General features: G+C 43.6%; 1 protein-coding gene across 4 annotated transcripts in view; it reads left to right on the forward strand.

The window, feature by feature from the left end:
* ccdc88ab (coiled-coil domain containing 88Ab) overlaps positions 1-19,301 on the forward strand; it is an 83,348-nt gene that overhangs the window by 11,848 nt on the left and 52,199 nt on the right. For all 4 annotated transcript variants that reach the window (XM_084093731.1, XM_084093732.1, XM_084093730.1 and 1 more), the window contains exons 4-10: positions 5,754-5,823; positions 7,135-7,193; positions 7,297-7,380; positions 7,463-7,603; positions 10,890-11,047; positions 13,668-13,749; positions 14,633-14,791. In XM_084093731.1, coding sequence (XP_083949857.1) covers positions 5,754-5,823; positions 7,135-7,193; positions 7,297-7,380; positions 7,463-7,603; positions 10,890-11,047; positions 13,668-13,749; positions 14,633-14,791 — 753 coding nt within the window. The remainder of the gene's footprint in view (positions 1-5,753; positions 5,824-7,134; positions 7,194-7,296; positions 7,381-7,462; positions 7,604-10,889; positions 11,048-13,667; positions 13,750-14,632; positions 14,792-19,301) is intronic.

Below are 19,301 nucleotides of genomic sequence, written 5' to 3' on the forward strand. Positions count from 1 at the left end.
CATGCTTTGTAACATGAAACATTTATTACAATTAAGATACAATTAGTACAAAATGAAATTCGCTTTAAAGAAAGGCTTTCTACAAAACAAAACTTCATTAAGTGGTAAAAACCATGTCTCCCGATATATTGCACATCTTATGATCCTATCTTTTATTACAATTGTTTTTGAGGTAAAATGTAATACACATCATATATACACACTGCATATGTTTCTTTTATCAAACATGTTTGGGGCCAGTCAAGGGGTAATTAAACTGCACGATCAGTTATCGGTAATGATACGTTGTTTATTATTGCAAATGTTTATTGCTAATGTTTATTATTGCAAATGTTTTTCATTTGTTTAATAAATCTCATAATGATGGGTCATAGCTCACATCACTATATCATAGCTTTTATTTTTATCTCAGATGATTGGCGGTCGGTACTTGGCAAAGAATCAAATACAGTTGGAAATGACGTAGACCATTAATAACACTGTTAACAATTGTTTTTAATTAGTATTTAAACATTCTCTATGATAAAAAATGTTTAATGGAAACTGTTTAATGTTTAATAACACGGTTTTGGCAGTTATAGAGTTCTAATGACGGTGTTCAACTATAACCGTCGGTCTCACGGTTATATACTAACCGTCACACCCCTAGTGAGAGACTGTGAGTTGGGTGTGTGTGTGTGAGAGTGTGAGTGAGTGAGTGTGTGAGACTGAGTGTGTGTGTGTGTGTGTGTGTGTGTGAGACTGTGAGTGAGTGAGTGTGTGAGACTGTGAGTGAGTGAGTGTGTGAGACTGAGTGTGTGTGTGTGTGTGTGTGTGTGTGAGACTGTGAGTGAGTGAGTGTGAGTGTGTGTGTGTGTGTGTGAGACTGTGAGTGAGTGTCTGTGTGAGACTGAGTGTGTGTGTGTGAGACTGTGAGTGTGTGTGTGTGTGTGTGTGTGTGAGACTGAGTGAGTTAGTGTGTGTGTGTGTGTGTGAGACTGTGAGTGAGTGTGTGTGTGTGAGACTGAGTGAGTGTGTGTGTGTGTGTTAGTGTTGGGCGATATGCTCGTCATCGTCAACCTGTGAGATCGGCGATACGCGATGTTATCATGAGTAGGGATGGGCTCCTGAACCCAGTATTAAGCGGCCAGTTCTGAAAGACCGCTGTATTGATAAGCTCGGACGTTATCGGTTCTGATGTCGGTACTGGAGAAATTAAGAAAATACACATACTATTTATTATTGCTATAAAGACGTTATTTAAAATTAAAGTGTTACGGCGAATTCTCTTAGATATCCCTTTTTTCTGAGTTGCACGTTGTGGTGATCTTGGATACTATTATTTACTATGGCGACTACTAGTTCTGCAAGCGGCGGACCGAAAGCGGCGACTTCACGTCCGTGTGCGTGCGGTTCAGTGATATCAGGCCAGGATCCTCATCCTTTGAGCATTGCATGCCTGGGGGTGAGACACGCTCGGGCCGCCCTCGCTAACCCCGCGGGCTGTCCTCACTGTTCTCTCCTCCCGGCGAGGCTGCTAGAGTGCGGGTCGCGGACACTAACAAGGGAGATCCCTGCTTTTCTCCGCCGCCCGCGGAGGACACTAAACAGCCTTCCTAAGCTGGGGCGAGTTTATGGACGAAGTCTCCCCCCAACTACCTCCCCTCTTTGGATAATTTACGGATGTAAGAGAGGAGGACGATGATGACGACGAGGCCATCGCTCGTCTGTTGGAGGATGTTGGTGAGGAGGATGACGACGACGCGATCCTCCCGCCGAATCCCTCCTGGCCAGGCAGCGCGTTAAGCGAAGGTTCACCCTCCCCAGCTCAGGCGGAGCTCGACCTGCTGGAAATGTGCCGGAGGGTGGCGGCTAAACTCTCCATAGACTGGCCGTCGCAGCAGACGGGCCGGGGACGGAGAGAGATCCCTATGACGGCAAGAGACTGCCGTCACGTGCCCCTCCAGTGAAACGGCTCGTTCCAGCGGTCCCCGCATGCGTTTCAGAGATGAAGCGTTTCTGGGATCAGCCTTTTTCACACAGGGTTCCTGTAAAGGGATTTTCTAGGCTGGATGTCGATAAAATGGAGGAGTTAGGGATGTCAAATTCCCCTCCTGTTGAGCTGTCAGTTGCACATCATCTCCACCCTAACCGCAGGACAGCCTTTTCCTCAGCTTCAGCTTCTCTGCCAGGACGCCCGTCTAGCAGCCTCAGTTTATCAGAAGATTTATCGTTCTTCTGCACTGGCAGTGAGGGCTCTTAATGCCACCTCTCCCCTCACTGCTTATCAAGCAGAGCTTATGGAAGAGATGGGGAGGCAAATGGATGCTGGGACACCAAACCCAGCCCTCTGGGAAGAGATTTGTGTTATTGCAGATCTCAACCTGAGAACTTCCAGAGGTGCGGCCCAGAGCTGTGGCTGGCAGTGGTCGGCGAGCGAGCTCTCTGGCTGGGACTCTCAGGGCTGACAGACAGACAAAAAGCAGACTTCTTGGATGCTCCGGTTGAGCCCAAAGCCTTTTCGGGCATCGGTCACTGCTATGTGACAACGGTGTGATCTAAAGAAGCAGGAGGGTGAGTCTTTCCAAACTTGCCTCCCTCACAGATCCGCCGCTAGGGTTTCTCAACCACCAGGGTCCAGGTTTGAAGCTCCCCAGCGGAGTGGTGGATCAGACTTCAGAGGCCCTAGACCCTCTCAGCCTCAGCAGACTGAGCCACAGTCTAAGCCAGCTCAGCCGAGGGGAAGACCTTCCTTCACAGACACCGACCAACAAACCCTCAGGGAGGGAAGAAACGGCGAGCAACCTAATATTTCATTATGTTCAGCACAAAGGGATGAGCAACAGCACTCACGGAGTATCTGTTGTTATCCTCCCTCAAAGAGAGCGGTCATTTTCTCCTCCTCCCGTCAAGAGAAGGCGTCAGACACAGGAATTGTTCACAGAAAAAAGCTATCCAATGACCAGTTCAGTTGTGAAGTTTGCACCAGTTCCCCCAGTGCCTCACAGAGAAGTTACCCTCGCTCCACCCAGAGGGCTGTTTCCTGAAAGATGTGTGCGCTGTGAAAATAATAAACGCGTTCCCTGTGGCTAGTGTTGTCACGGTACCACAATTTCAGTATTCGGTACCAATACCAGTGAAAATCCACGGTTCTCGGTACCAATTTCGGTACCAAAGGGCTAGAAATCAACAAATTCTTTGCTGATACTTCCTCGTCATCATGGAGAGTGCAGTTCGCACCGCTTTCTCCTTTCCACAAGTGCTTGCTCTCCCGTGGTGTCTGTCGTTGCTATGCAACCATGAACATAGGCGCGCCTGGAAAAACGAGCGCGCCGCGTCGCTTCTGTTATATGAGAGCGCTTGCAGCGCGCCTACATTTGGAATAACGAATCTGCACGCGAAAAAAACGCGCTATGTGAACGGCCCCTTATAGCAACGTGACATTAGCCTAATCCAAAATATTTCCATATGTGTCTCTTTCCTCCTTTCTTATCAAGTGGATTTACAGCCACCACATCAGTAGCACCGCCGGTCGCCATGTCTCAGCGCTTTTATGAAGAGGACGCAACTGCACACGCTTCGGGCATGCACGCGCATCAAGTACCGGGTTTGAGAAAACCTGGTACCGTGACGTTTAAAAAAAAAATTTGTACAGACTTGGTACTGAAGTACCGGGTCTTTGACAACACTACCTGTGGCCCAGGCAGTGGGGCGAGGGCACAGCAATGTTTGAAAATAAAAACGCACACAAAAACAAAATTGTCCAGATCAGAGCTGCCGTCCCCAGCTCCACCGCTAGATGGCGGCGCCGCGTCACCAGTGGACGAGAGCTGCTGCGGTCCGCTCATGCAGAGAGCTGCCGCGCATGCGCAGCACACCCCTGGGTTTTATCCGCAATAAGCCGGGCTTATCGTCTGCAATTTGCTGTAAAACCTCCACTTTTCAACAGTGTGTTGATGTCAGCAGCAGAAGGGGAGTCAGCTCAGATTGTAGAGGAAGAAATAACCTCTTTATTGAGCAAAAGAGCTATTCGAGTTGTGCCGCCGGAGGACAGCCATCAGGGTTTTTACTCCCGGTACTTTGTCATTCCCAAGAGGGAGGGGGTCTCCGTCCCATTCTGGATTTACGGAACCTCAACAAACACCTCAGAAAATTCAAGTTCAAAATGTTGACCTTAAAGACGTTATCTCAAATTGTTCGTCCTAAGGACTGGCTTACGTCAGTCGATCTGAAGGATGCATATTCACATAAACTTCTGCCCGGCACACAGAAACTTCCTCAGGTTTACCTATCGAGACACAGCCTACGGGTTTTTGACAGTCCCGTTCGGTTTGTCTTTAGCTCCAAGGGTTTTCAGCAAATGTGTGGCAGCAGCGCTCTCACCGCTGGGAGTAATGGGTCCAAGAGTGTCCGCATGTTTGGACGATCTGCTGCTGTGCGCGCCGTCATGGCAACAGGCAGAGAGAGACAACAATGCTCGTGTCTCATTTGGAGAGCTTAGGTTTCAAGATAAACGAGACAGAAAGCTGCTTGGTGCCCACGCAAGAGATAACTGACCTGGGTCTCTCTACCAAGCGCTTCTGCCCGAGGAGACAGGTCAACAGGCATCAGGTCAATTCGCGGCTGTCTATCCCTTTTCATTCAGACTGTGTTTGCGTCTTCTGGGGCTGATGGCCTCGACAGTTTCTGTCACTCCACTGGGACTGTTGCGAATGAGGGAGTTTCAGAACGGCGGTGCAGGGCCTGTGTCCACAACGCCACCTCAGCCGCAAAGTGGTAGTGACGTCACTCTGCTCAGTGGAGAGATCGCTCTTTCCTCGAGTCAGGGCCTCCGCCGGGAGAAGGGTGGGTACAACGGATGCGTCGCATCATACATGAACCGCCAGGGAGGCACACGTTCGCTTCTGCCTCACAGTCCGGCACGGAAACTAATCGTGTGGGGCGTGAAGCATTTTCATTCACTACGGGCAACCCATGTCCCGGGAATAATGAATGTGGGGGCGGATCTCCTGTGTAGATTATCCTCTGTATGGAGAATGGACTCTCCAGCCTCAGGTAGTGAGCCGGTTGTGGGAGAGGTTCGGCCGAGCCACTTTGAAAACACTCAGTGTCGGTGCGCCCATGGGTGTGGATGCTCTGACGCTCTACTGTACGCGTTCCCTCCTCTGAGTCTGATCTTTCCAACTTCAGGAAGCGTAAGAGCGTACGGTCACTCAGTCATAAGGATTGCCCCGAACTGGGCAGGGAAGTTGTGGTTGACGGAGATAATTCACACTCTGTCAGTCGCTGAACTACTGTAATATTACAGGTTACGATTAACAGCTGATCTGCTCATCAGGGAGTTTTGATAATAATGCTTTTGGAATAATAACTTTTAATGATATAATTGTTTCATTAGTATATGAAAGTCTTGAGGATAATGTGGCGTTATTGTTCTCCAGCTGATTTAGTGACGGTTGAAACACTGATCGATTGATTTCATGAGACATGATTGATTTCAGGAAGTTGTTCTGTATCTTCTGATGTTCACTGATGTTTATTTGCTGCTGTAACTAGTAGTGTTGAGGAGGAGATGATCGGTTCTTCTGTCACACACATTAAACACACACACACTCATTTATGGACTGAATTTACTGATGAAATTGACAGGATTTGAGAGCTGAGACTTTGATTCATATCAAAAGTATCAAAGATTATTGAGATTATGGGATGGCAGGAGATACAGAGAATGTGTAGTGAAGTGTTGTTGATGTGTGTGTGTGTGTGTGTTCCAGGAGGCGCTGCAGCAGCTGGTGGTGATGTCACTTCCTGATGTGCTGATGTTGGGCAGGACTCCTCTCAGTGGTACGCCTCATCCCAGTCTCCATTCACATCCATGCAAAATAACACCCATGACAATTCTCATTTTTCACATTTGACCCTTGACCCGGGAGTCATTCACCCCCCCAACCCTCATCCATAACCCTCAGCCTTCCCTCGGGTCATTTTGACCCGGATTAAAAGTAAACAATTTTTTTTAAATTGAGTGTTCATCGGAGGGGTCCAAGAGGCCAGGACTTTTGTCGCACTCTAACCACGAATACACACAAAAACATTGAATGGATTCGAGGAGATTTGTGGTCGTCATTTTAATTACTGATAAAATTATAAAAAAGATCCAAAGCTGTAATGGTTTTGTATATTGTTATATTTCACAAACGCATGGGCATATCATTATGAAACTCAGTATGTTTCTCAAGAATACTCTAGAAGTTTCAGGGCAAAATTGTAATGAAAATATATTATAAGCAATATATCTCATTACAACTCAATGTATTTATGGGTTGTGAAGCTTTTTGCCTAAAATTGTCTCCAAATGTGTTGATCTAGTGAGTTTAGCAGTTGTTCTGCTGCTAGCGTCGGTGTGTGCTTCTGTTTCCGCTCAGTTATATTACACCTCTAACAACTGCTTCACCAGCTCATATAATTAAGAACAAATGTGGGCGGGGCTTGAGTGTGTCTGGGGGGAACTGATTGGATGGTTCTGGTTTGCCATCGGTCTTTAAATGTCACATAGCCCTTTAAAACGTCATGAATGTGAACATGCCAATTAGCAGATCTCCTGAGAAACGAACCTCTAGCAGTGAGTGTTTAACTAAAGCCAGTGAAGGCTGTGGTTCAGTGAGTGATGTCACTGCATGAGTTCAGGGTCACAGGAAGTGTGTGTCTCAGTGTTCAGACCCTCACTGACCATGCCTGAGCTTCCTGTCAGGAACACGCACTACACACACACACTACACACACACGTCTGACCATGCTTGAGTTTCCTGTTAGGCACACACACACACACACACACACACACACAGCGAACCTCTGACCTTTCATTTTGATATTGATATGTATTGTGTGCAAGTATCTGCGTACGTTATAAAGATCTCCTTGAACTACTCTAGAAGAGGATCTTGTCCATATAAACATCAGCATCTGCTAACGGCATATTCCTGCTGAGGTTATCCTATTCTCACTGTGTCAGACTATATGAGCCACACACCCGATGCAGCAGATGGGATGCAAAACATAAACACATCCACACTTTTTTTCTTAGATTCTTTTTTTTGACATGTCCGTGTTGAAGTCAGAGTGTGTGTGTTTCCTCTGATGATGTGTGTGTTTCAGAGCAAGGACTGGAGGAGATGAGGAAACTACTGTTGCTGCTGCTTGGCTGTGCTGTACAGGTGACACACACACACATACACACACTTTCTCTCACACACACACACACTCTTACTCTCTCACACACACACACACACTCACACACACACTCTCTCTGTGTTGCAGTGTAACAGGAAGGAGGAATACATCGACAGGATCCAGACGCTGGACTTCGACACACAGTCCGCCATTGCCGCTCACATTCAAGAGGTGCGTGTCACATGACCACATGAGTGAAGCTGACCTCTGACCTCTGACCCTCTGTTATCTGTGTGTGTGTGTGTGTATGAAGGTGACCCATAACCAGGAGAACGTGTTTGACCTTCAGTGTGTGGAGGAGAGCGAGTCTGTCCCGCACGATAAAGACGAGCTCGTCAGACACCTGACCTTTAACCTCAAGCGCCTCGTCGACGAGAGAGACCAGCACGCCGAGGTAACCAATGAGAACACTCGCTGAATGACCATGTGACTCACTCAGGTTTATATTCAGGAAACACTTTAATCATTTAAATAAATGGCCTTACAATACGATACACTCTCACAAATACAGCTTCCACAGAACCTTCCAGCGATCCGGTCTCAAAACAACCTTTTTATTTCATAGTGTGAAAAATATTTAAATAATCTAAAGATACGTTTCCCCCTATAAAGGTTCGATGGAACCATCAATTTCAATAAATAACATTTATTAAGAGTGTAATGGGTTGACAATTTCAGTTCCTCGTTTTTAATGATCTCGATATGATTCCTAAATCTCTAGAATCGATATATTCAGTCTCTGCTGTTTTCAGCTGAGCAAACCTCCACTACACATCATCTGTGTGTCCTCCTCCAGCTGCCTATAACCCAACTTAAATTGTCAATGTTTCATTACATCACTGTTGGAAAACACTCTTATCAGAATAAATTTTTTAACCTTTATAAAGGGCATTTTTCCCTAATTGTATTAAATGTAGGCCTATGCTCCATCTTTCATTTCAAATTCTTAAATTTGATCAATACGTTCAATTAGAATAAGACACTAGGCTGTTACCAATCAAATTAAATAATTTACATTGAAAAATTACAACTGTATTAAATGAGATTATGAGAGTGTTTTAAATATTTTTGAATATACAAATAAGGAATGTTGAAAAGATTGATACTAACCACCAGTAGGTGGCGGCGGGTGACTGTCTTAATGAGCGAGTCAATGAGTCATTCATTCAAACGATTCGTTCAAACGACTGATTTATTCAGAATGAGGCAGTTTATGAATGAGTAAATGAATCTTTGACTCAACCGATTCGTTCAAAACACTGAATCATTCAGTAATGAAACACGGCTGAGTGTTGCTGTGAGATGCGCTATGGTTCTGCTGTGATCTTTCTTTGGAAATATTTTCACTGCTGAAACAGAACAAAAACAGCATCTTTACTTCTGCATAGCGCGTTCTATAGCGAAGTGTACTAGTGGCAAAACATTCATAAAATTAATTTTCTCAGAAACGGAGACAACGATTTTAGAAACCGATTCGCTTGTCAGATTTCACATGATATGAGAGAATGCTCACCCTCAAAGTTGTCGAAGTGGCTCGAAATATATAATTTAAAGCCCTTCTCTTTCTTACTCTTACGGTGTGACAGCTAACTGCCTCACAATATTGTTAACATCATTCACGTTAACCGCTGGAAGTTCTTGTAAACAGCTAATGTAATTTACCATTATCTCCACCGAATGAAAAACGGCTTCCGACGCAGCACCGGATGTAACCGGGCGGGCTGAGACAAAACAGCACTCTGGTCGTATGATGTTCCTTAACTCTATAATATGTTATAAATGACTGCGCGAGCCTCAACAGCACAACTTTGTTACCGTCAGTATATTATTATCAACTATAGGCTATCAATCGCCACTTACATTAAATTAAATAAAATCAGAATCATCCTCGTTTTCGGTAATTTTATTTTAATTTTATTTTTTATATGTTAAAAATTTGTTTTAATCAGGGCATTTGTCCGGTTGGGCAACAATTCTCTTTCACTTGTCCCTTCAAAAAAAAAAACACGTGTCCCGGACAAGCGTTAATGTGGAGCCCTGATATGTTTTCCTTGATTGGTTTTCCCTGAAGAGAATTGCGTTGTTGAAAACGAAAGTAAAAGAGTGACGCTCGTTCATTGCGTTTTACTGTGATGAGAGTTCTGTGTGTTTATTAAACTCAACACATTATAATGATTCATCTCATCCACCCTCGATTAATTGGAACGTTAGCCTATGTTTTTATTACTTGGCCCGCCCGACCCACGGATTATGATGATCGGCAAACTATACGGTTTGAGAATGGACACGGGCCGGGAACCCGCAACAGAACCGTCACAGTGGAGAAAGTGTATCTGAGCATGTGACGAGAGTTTTGTCGAGAGCCGGAGGCCGCCTCGTAATTCTCCATGCAGGAAAACCCCTGGGTGCCGGACAACCTGAATCGTCTTAGCCGAGTCTGATGATACAAGAACCGGCTGAGTCGGTCAGAGGCACCTTCCAGTGCTACAACGGACCAGCACAGGGGCCAAGGCTTCAGATGACAGAGATGACAGGCTCCCTAGCGCGATCACAATCAGTCGACACGACGACTACGACTGAAAGGGAACCCAGGGCTCCGCATTACCCTGATACATAACCCATATAACCCAGGCCTCGGCATCAACACCTGTGTGAGCCAGTGGAGTTTATGAAGCGGCGAGTGAAATAAAATGTTACGTGGCCGACCGGACAACTAGCCTGATTAAAACGTCAATAACAAAAAAATAACTGGGGAATCACTAAAACAAGAGAATGATTCTGATTTTATTTCATTTATTGTAAGTTGCGATCGATAGTGGTTAATAAATGGTATAACTGACGGTAACTGGTTGTGCTGTTGAGCCTCTCGAGGACAGATGAGTGCAGCACACAGAGAAACTCTAATGTGGAGTCTTTATATAACACATGATACAGTTAAGCAACCTCACACGGCGAGAGCTGTTTCCTGAATACCATGATGACTGACATTGATTTCATACAACAGTTCAATAAACAACAATAAACAGTTGAAATTAAGTTTACATTACATTTTAGATGCAATATTGACTGTTTTTGTTGTGTTTCAGCAGCGAAAATAGTTCCAAACAAAGATCACAGCAGAACCACAGCGCATTTCACAGGAGCACTCATCCGTGTTTCGTAACCGATTCATTCAAAACGCTGAATCATTCAGTCAAAGATTCAATGACTCATTCATAAACAACCGTTTGAACGAATCGTTTGAATGAATGACTCAGTGACTCGCTCATTAAGACGGTCAAATTAAGGAATTAAAAATGAAGCATACATTTAATAAGATGGGGGGGTTGGGGGTTGAATGCCATTTAAAGGTGCAGATATAACAATATGCAGATTTAAATATATCAAAGCTGATTGAACACTGATGAGAATATTGCTTAACACAATTAAAAATTTTAAAACATTCTGGACAAGCAACTTTTTTACTTGGTGAATGACAGATTTACTTGTCCAAAGCACGAACAAGCACATGAAAAGGCTTAATGTCGAATGTAAACACATTAATCGATATTGACTGCTGCATTGATTAGTACCCATGATGCTCAGCATAATGTATGTGTGTGTTCCTGATATATAAACACATTGATGACAGCGTTAGTACCCATGATGCTCAGCGTAATGTGTGTGTGTTCTGCTGTCAGATGATCGTGTCTCTGACTGTGGAGCGGGACTGTGGTCACATGACTCTCGCCCCGTCGCCCAGCGAGTCTCCTAGCATGAGCCGCACAGAGAGCGTTCAGCATCTGTCTGTGGAGCTAGCCGACGCTAAAGCTAAGATCAGACGCCTGCGCCAGGAGCTGTGAGTATCTGACATCACCTCCTCATACATCACCCAGCTTCCCCTACATGAGGGGAAGTCCTTTACAGAAGCTCTGAAAGTCCTTCTCCTTCTGATCCACGTCAGGCTCAGGAACAGGAACAGCAGAATATCTACAGTACAGCACAAACACTGACATGAGTTACAGTTATCTAATCTGCTTCTGTGACATCCTGGCAACTCTTTAACAAAAACCCTGATATTTACATTAAGTTACTGTACTAATGAAAAGTTCAAAGTTCAATTTTAGTTTATATTGCACATTTACAACAGCCACTAGTCTGACCAAAGTGAACAAGATTAAAAGAAGATATAACATAACATGCATAACAAACAGATAAGAGCTACATAGCTGAGAGTAACCTTACAACAGGAGGAGCAAAATTGAAATCAGAACTCGGATATAGATTAGTCTATCTAACGCAACATAATTACATAACCGCTGAGAATAACTACAAGCTGAATTCAGTTGAAACTGAAACTTCTTTTCCAGTGTATTTTACACACTGCCGTTGAAACGTTTGATGTCAGTATAGATCATTTAATGTTCTCGAAGGAAGTCTCTCATGCTCACAAAGGCTGCATTTAGTTCATCAGAAATACAGTAAAAACAGCAGTATTGTGAAATATTATTCTAATTTTACTTTTTTCAACAATAATATATTTAATTGTATATATTAATTGTAATTTTTTTCTGTGAAGCAAAGCTGACTTTTACTCCATTCTTCACATGATTATCAGGAATCATTCTAATGCTGATGTGGTGCTCAAGAAACATTATTATTATTACAGGGTTCGTACAAGGTGCTTAAAGCGCTTGAATTTGACATTTGTAATGTAAGTCCTGGAAAACCCCTAAAAACAGCCATATTTATAATAAAAAAGTGCTTGAACTATTGAAAGACAATATATGTAAAATTGCTTAATTTGATTGATTAAACAATCTTTTCACACAAAATTAAAGCTGCAGTCCGTCTGATATAGATATAGAGGCATTTCTCATGGCTATGAGTGTGATATTGCTCATAGTATATATTACAGCTTTCATTCTTCAGGTCCATCATATATTCATGGAAATAAATCAGTGTGAAAGAGGAAAGCGATGTCTTTGTCAGAGTATCCTGTGTCACCGCAGTCATTGCTTGTGCTGCACTTTATTTCTACCAATTTGTTTTATTAGTATATTTTTGTTTATCTTTTTACCGTTTTTAGAATTTGAAAGATAATAAAGATATTGTGTGATAAGTGCGGTCTCTGATTGTAGTTAGTCCTTGAAAACCGAAAAAGTAGTGCTTGAAAAGTGTGTGATTTTACAGTCTCAGTGCGAACCCTGTGTGAGACTGCAGATATAAGCTCTGCCGTCAGAAGTGTGTAAAGGCGTGCGTGTGAAGCTGATTTTCTGATGCAGTCGTCACTCTAACACAAAATCAGTTCTTGTCTGAAACAAGTCAGATGTTCCTACAAGCATTAAAACACACTAATGTACAAATAACAGCAGCAGTCAGAAGAGCGCTGGCCTTATAGCGTGCGCTCACACACACTGCCCCGCACACACTGGGAATGAGGACGCGGCTCTGCACTGCAGGGAAGGAGGACACGCTATTTTAATCTGTGCTATAAAACACTCACACAGTTCCTCTTCCCGTTCCCCACAGTCATGATGAGCATTCGTTGTTGCTGTGTGTTTATCAAACGCAGTCTCGGCTCTCATCAGGGCGTGTTTATCAAGCTTCTCAGAGGGCTTTTAGTCTTCAGTGCTCATGATATTTACTCCTACTTTCAAACTTAAGTAGAAAAGCAATTTACCAAATGTGTTAAAGCTAAGAGTCGCTCCCCCAGTAATGTGAGACAGCTCGAGGTCTCTCCACTGAGAGGAGGTCCAGGAGGAGCGTGTGATGAAATCTTTCAGGAGAGAATGAGTGTTCTTGAAATGTTTGACGACGAGCTGTTAATTAAACCGCATCGTTTGGACAGAGCATCGTCTTCCTCAGCGCTGGCTAACGTTGGCCTGAACCTTTATAACACGTTTCCTCTGTTCCAGTAGCGCTGCTTCCTCACGCCAGCTCGGGGTTCAGTTCGAGTCCATCACGGCTGATTATATCCTGATATCTAGGCTGTATAGGGTCAGTCAGCAGCACACCGGTTTAAAATCTGTAATTAAGACATGGTGGAAAACGTGTTTATCTTTCATTTCCAATGTGTATAATCATAATGTATTCTCTTGATAATTATGTATTGTCAGATGTGTGTTGAATGTAAACTCTTCTTAGGAATTTCACCATTCAATGTGAATTCATCTGAGAATGTTCTTAAATAAGGAAATCTATCCAGTGATTGGTCCATGCCTGTGGTCATCGACAGCACAGTGTCCAGAATCATCTCGATGCTTGATAACTCAGTGTAGAGCGCAGCTTTGAGTCGCTCCTGTGAGTAATTCTCAGAGGCTTGATGAACACGGTCTCTAGTAAAGTTCATTTGTAGATGTTTCCTCATCTTAGTGGGATTATCACAGATTCACTGGAGTGACATCAGAGTCATGTGACTGATGCCTGACGAGTTAACCTTTGACCTGTGGCTGACGGTGTGCTGATGTGTGTTTCAGAGAGGAGAAGACTGAACAGCTGCTGGACTGCAGACAGGAAGTGGACCACATGGAGCAGGAAGTGAAGAGACTGCAGCAAGAAGTGAGGCGTCACCACACCTGTCTGTGTTCCTGTGTGACTCTGAGCTACACTTAATCTCTGTCATCGTAATAGCCAGTCCTAATGTGTCATGATTACTGTAATTCCTTTAACTACTTACACGCCTCAGCTTTACACATCCAACAACAGCTCAGCCAATCATCACGCGAGTATTTATAGATGCTGTACCACTGTCTGTCTGACCGAGTGATGAATCAACACACACTGGCTCTTAAAGGGACAGTTCACCCAGAAATGAACAGTTTGTCATCATTTCGCTTTCGCATGATTTGCTCGTGTCTGTGGAGTACAGAAGGGCCGGTTTGAGGAGATGTTGTACGGCTCTTCAGCATGCAGTGAAAGCTCACAGCAGTGGCTCCCAGACCTGATCCCGGAGCCTGGAGGAATATCCATATCCCTCTATTAACTCTTTCCCACCAGCGTTTTTTAAAAACTTGCAAGCCAGTGGCAGCATTTAAAAAAAAAAATCATATTCCCAAAACTTTCATGGCTCCCAGAATATTTAGTTGTATGAGTATCTAAACTAAAGAATATTGGTTAAAACAACTGATAAATGATATCATCAGAGACCCCAGCCATATATCTCTGGCTCTTACAACCACAGGCTGCACCATGTTGTGGCACTTTCAATGAAAATTCATTGGTATAATTACTGTGACTGAGCAACTGAAATGTTGTCGAGTCTGGGGCAGTCGGATGTGGTAAATATAGATGTCTGTCTGAATAATAGCAGAGTTTTCATTTTTATCTACTCCAAAAATAGTTTTGTGTGTATACAAAGACTGAACTTTGTTGTAAAAAGAGACGCATTTGAAGAAGTACAGAAGTGTAATTGTGTGTGTGTGTGTGTGTTTGTGTGTGTCAGAACGTGCAGCTGGTGTGTGACGCGCGCTCGCTGCGGGCGTATCGGGACGAGCTCGACGCGCTCAGAGAGAAGGCCGTCAGAGTCGACAAGCTGGAGAGTGAAGTGATGCGCTACAAGGAGAAGCTCCACGACATAGAGTTCTACAGGACCAGAGTGGAGGTGCGTTCATATCACTGTGTGTGTTCACCTGGGAATGTTGGGAATGCTGTGGCAGTTATTGATTGTGTGTGTTTCACGAGGGAATGCTGGGAACGCTGTGGCAGTTAATGATTGTGTGTGTTCACCTGGGAATTCTGGGAATGCTGTGGCAGTTATTGATTGTATGTGTTCACCTGGGAATGTTGGGAATGCTGTGGCAGTTATTGATTGTGTGTGTTCACCTGGGAATGCTGTGGCAGTTAATGATTGTATGTGTTCACCTGAGAATGCTGGGAATGCTGTGGCAGTTAATGATTGTTTCACGAGGGAATTCTGGGAATGCTGTGGCAGTTATTGATTGTATGTGTTCACCTGAGAATGCTGGGAACGCTGTGGCAGTTAATGATTGTGTGTGTTCACCTGGGAATTCTGGGAATGCTGTGGCAGTTATTGATTGTATGTGTTCACCTGGGAATTCTGGGAATGCTGTGGCAGTTATTGATTGTGTGTGTTCACCTGGGAATGTTGGGAATGCTGTGGCAGTTATTGATTGTGTGTGTTCACCAGGGAATGTTGGGAATGCTGTGGCAGTTATTGATTGTGTGTGTTCACCTGGGAATTCTGGGAATGCTGTGGCAGTTAATGATTGTGTGTGTTCACCTGGGAATTCTGGGAATGCTGTGGCGGTTATTGATTGTGTGTGTTCACCAGGGAATGTTGGGAATGCTGTGGCGGTTATTGATTGTGTGTGTTCACCAGGGAATGTTGGGAACGCTGTGGCGGTTATTGATTGTGTGTGTTCACCAGGGAATGTTGGGAATGCTGTGGCAGTTAATGATTGTGTGTGTTCACCAGGGAATGTTGGGAATGCTGTGGCGGTTATTGATTGTGTGTGTTCACCAGGGAATGTTGGGAATGCTGTGGAAGTTATTGATTGTGTGTGTTCACCAGGGAATGTTGGGAATGCTGTGGCAGTTATTGATTGTGTGTGTTTCACCAGGGGATGTTGGGAATGCTGTGGCAGTTATTGATTGTGTGTGTTCACCAGGGAATGCTGGGAACGCTGTGGCAGTTAATGATTGTGTGTGTTCACCAGGGAATGTTGGGAATGCTGTGGCAGTTATTGATTGTGTGTGTTCACCTGGGAATGCTGGGAACGCTGTGGCAGTTAATGATTGTGTGTGTTCACCAGGGAATGCTGTGGCAGTTAATGATTGTGTGTGTTCACCTGGGAATGTTGGGAATGCTGTGGCAGTTAATGATTGTGTGTGTTCACCTGGGAATGTTGGGAATGCTGTGGCAGTTAATGATTGTGTTTAATGTGGGAATGCTGGGAACGCTGTGGCAGTTATTGATTGTGTGTGTTCACCAGGGAATGCTGTGGCAGTTAATGATTGTGTGTGTTCACCTGGGAATGTTGGGAATGCTGTGGCAGTTAATGATTGTGTGTGTTCACCTGGGAATGTTGGGAATGCTGTGGCAGTTAATGATTGTGTGTGTTCACCTGGGAATGCTGGGAATGCTGTGGCAGTTAATGATTGTGTGTGTTCATGAGGGAATGCTGGGAATGCTGTGGCAGTTAATGATTGTGTGTGTTTACCTGGGAATGCTGGGAATGCTGTGGCAGTTAATGATTGTGTGTGTTCACCTGGGAATGTTGGGAATGCTGTGGCAGTTAATGATTGTGTGTGTTCACCTGGGAATGCTGGGAATGCTGTGGCAGTTAATGATTGTGTGTGTTCATGAGGGAATGCTGGGAATGCTGTGGCAGTTAATGATTGTGTGTGTTCACCTGGGAATGCTGGGAATGCTGTGGCAGTTAATGATTGTGTTTTATGTGGGAATGCTGGGAACGCTGTGGCAGTTATTGATTGTGTGTGTTCATGAGGGAATGCTGGGAATGAGCTGAAACTTTCATAGAGACCTCAAACAGAAAGCACAAAACCTTTCTTTAAAGTGAATTTCGTTTTTTTATTAATTCAGGGTAGGGTGTCCGCGCGGTAGTAAAAAGTAGTAAAAGGTAGTAAAAAGAATCTACCAAAATTAAGGCCCTTGAAAGGTAGTAAAAGGTAACAAACGCAATTTGACCTGGTAGTAAATTTTTCATCACCACCTCAATATATGAGTTTCCATTTTTTTGCTTAATATTTGTGTCTCCATATTTTAACTTCATCTAGCATAATTTAAAAATATATACGGTGCTAACAACAGGACCTGACGGGCTCGACACTAACGCTTGTCTGGGACAAGTGGATTTTTTGAAGGGACAAGTAAAAGAGAATTTTCCTTGCCCGACCGGACAAGTAGCCTGATTAAAAGTCAATAAATAAAAAAATAACTAGGGAATCACTAAAATGAGAGAATGATTCTGATTGTATCATATTTATTGTAAGTTGCGATCGATAGTGGATAAGTATTACTGACGGTAACAAGGTTGCACTTTTGAGGCTCGCGCAGCCTCTCGAGGAGAAGTCCAAACAAATGTAAACTCAGTTTAAACTCAGTTAACAACATACTGCCAGTGCCACAATTCAAAATGTGTTTTAATATTTTTAACATATGATACAGTTTTGCAACCTCACACGACGAGTGTTTTCCTGAATACCATCACGACTGAAAATGTGACATTGCTTTCATACAACAGTTCAAATTAAGTCACTTACATTTTAGACACAATATTGACTGTTTTTGTTCTGTTTCAGCCGCGAAAATAGTTCCAAACAAAGATCACAGCAGAACCGTATCGCATCTCACAGCAACACTTAACCGTGTTTCATTACTGAATGATTCAGCGTTTTGAACGAATTGGCTGAGTCAAAGATTCAATGTCCCATTCATAAACATGTCTCATTCTTGAATGAATCAGTTGTTTGAACGAATCGTTTGAATGAATGACTCAATGACTCGCTCATGACGGTCGTCTGCCGCCTCCTACTGGCGGTTTACTTTCATGTTTAAAAGTATCATTCTTTCCAACGTTTCTTATTTGTATATTCAAACATATTTAAAACGATCTCATATTCATAACATTATATAATGCAGTTGTAAATTTTCAGTGTAAATTATTTAATTGGATCAGCCCTACCTAGGGTAACAACAGCCCTATATTATCTTATTAGGCTATTCCAATTTAATCTATTGATACAATTTAAAACTAATGATGAAGCATACATTTAATAAGATTTGGGGGGTGGGGGTGGCACCATATCTGCACCTTTAAAGCCCTTTAAAGGTGCAGATATGACAATATGCAGATTTAAATATATCAGAGCTGATTGAACACAGATGAGGATATTTCTTCAGAATAAATTATATTTACAGCACACACACACACACACACCAAAAAAATTCCGGACAAGCAACTTTTTTACTCGGACAAGTGAATGACAGATTTACTTGTCCAAAGGACAAGCACATGAAAAGGCTTAATGTCGAGCCCTGAGTGAGTCGGAGTTGATAGCAATGACAAAGTGGCAAGGTTATTATTCACCTTATTAGGGCTAAGGGCTATGGTTAGGATAACTCAAGGGCTAGGGTTAAGATAAGGACAACTGAAACTCAACTCGACACTACAAAAAAAACATAATTGACAATGACAATACTTAATGATCACAATTAAACATTAGTGTACCTAATATGTATGATGGGTGTGACAGTGTCACACTTATACCTTATAGTAAGTAGTAAGTAGTGCTTTGCATACCCCCCCCCCCCCCACACCCCCCCCCCCCCCCCCCCCCCCCCCAAAAAGGGCTGCTGCTTGATGTCGTGTTGGTAGTAAAAAATATTGTGGAGGTGGTAAAAAAAGGTAGTAAATTCATCTCTATGATTCCTGCTTATACCCTGTAATTGTATCTTAATTTTAATCAATGTTTCATCAACCAATTGCCTGGATTAAAAGCAACACTATGTAACATTTTTTACCTTAAAATAATGTTTCCAAAATCGTTTCAGTGGTTAGGGTTAGCCACTGAAACTAACAGTGTTTCAGTTACACTGTTAGTTACACCACACGAGGGAATGCTGGGAACGCTGGGGCAGTTATTGATTGTGTGTGTTTCACGAGGGAATGCTGGGAACGCTGTGGCAGTTATTGATTGTGTTTCACGAAGGAATGCTGGGAACGCCGGGGCAGTTATTGATTGTGTTTCATGAGGGAATGCTGGGAACGCCGGGGCAGTTATTGATTGTATTTCACGAGGGAATGCTGGGGCAGTTATTGATTGTGTGTGTTTCACGAAGGAATGCTGGGAATGCTGTGGCAGTTATTGATTGTGTTTCATGAGGGAATGCTGGGGCAGTTATTGATTGTGTGTGTTTCACGAAGGAATGCTGGGAATGCTGTGGCAGTTATTGATTGTGTTTCATGAGGGAATGCTGGGGCAGTTATTGATTGTGTGTGTTTCACGAAGGAATGCTGGGAATGCTGTGGCAGTTATTGATTGTGTTTCACGAAGGAATGCTGGGAACGCCGGGGCAGTTATTGATTGTGTTTCACGAAGGAATGCTGGGAACGCTGGGGCAGTTATTG

Source organism: Abramis brama, assembly GCF_963993115.1.
Source record: "Abramis brama genome assembly, chromosome: 19".
NCBI classification, from domain to species: Eukaryota; Metazoa; Chordata; class Actinopteri; order Cypriniformes; family Leuciscidae; genus Abramis; species Abramis brama.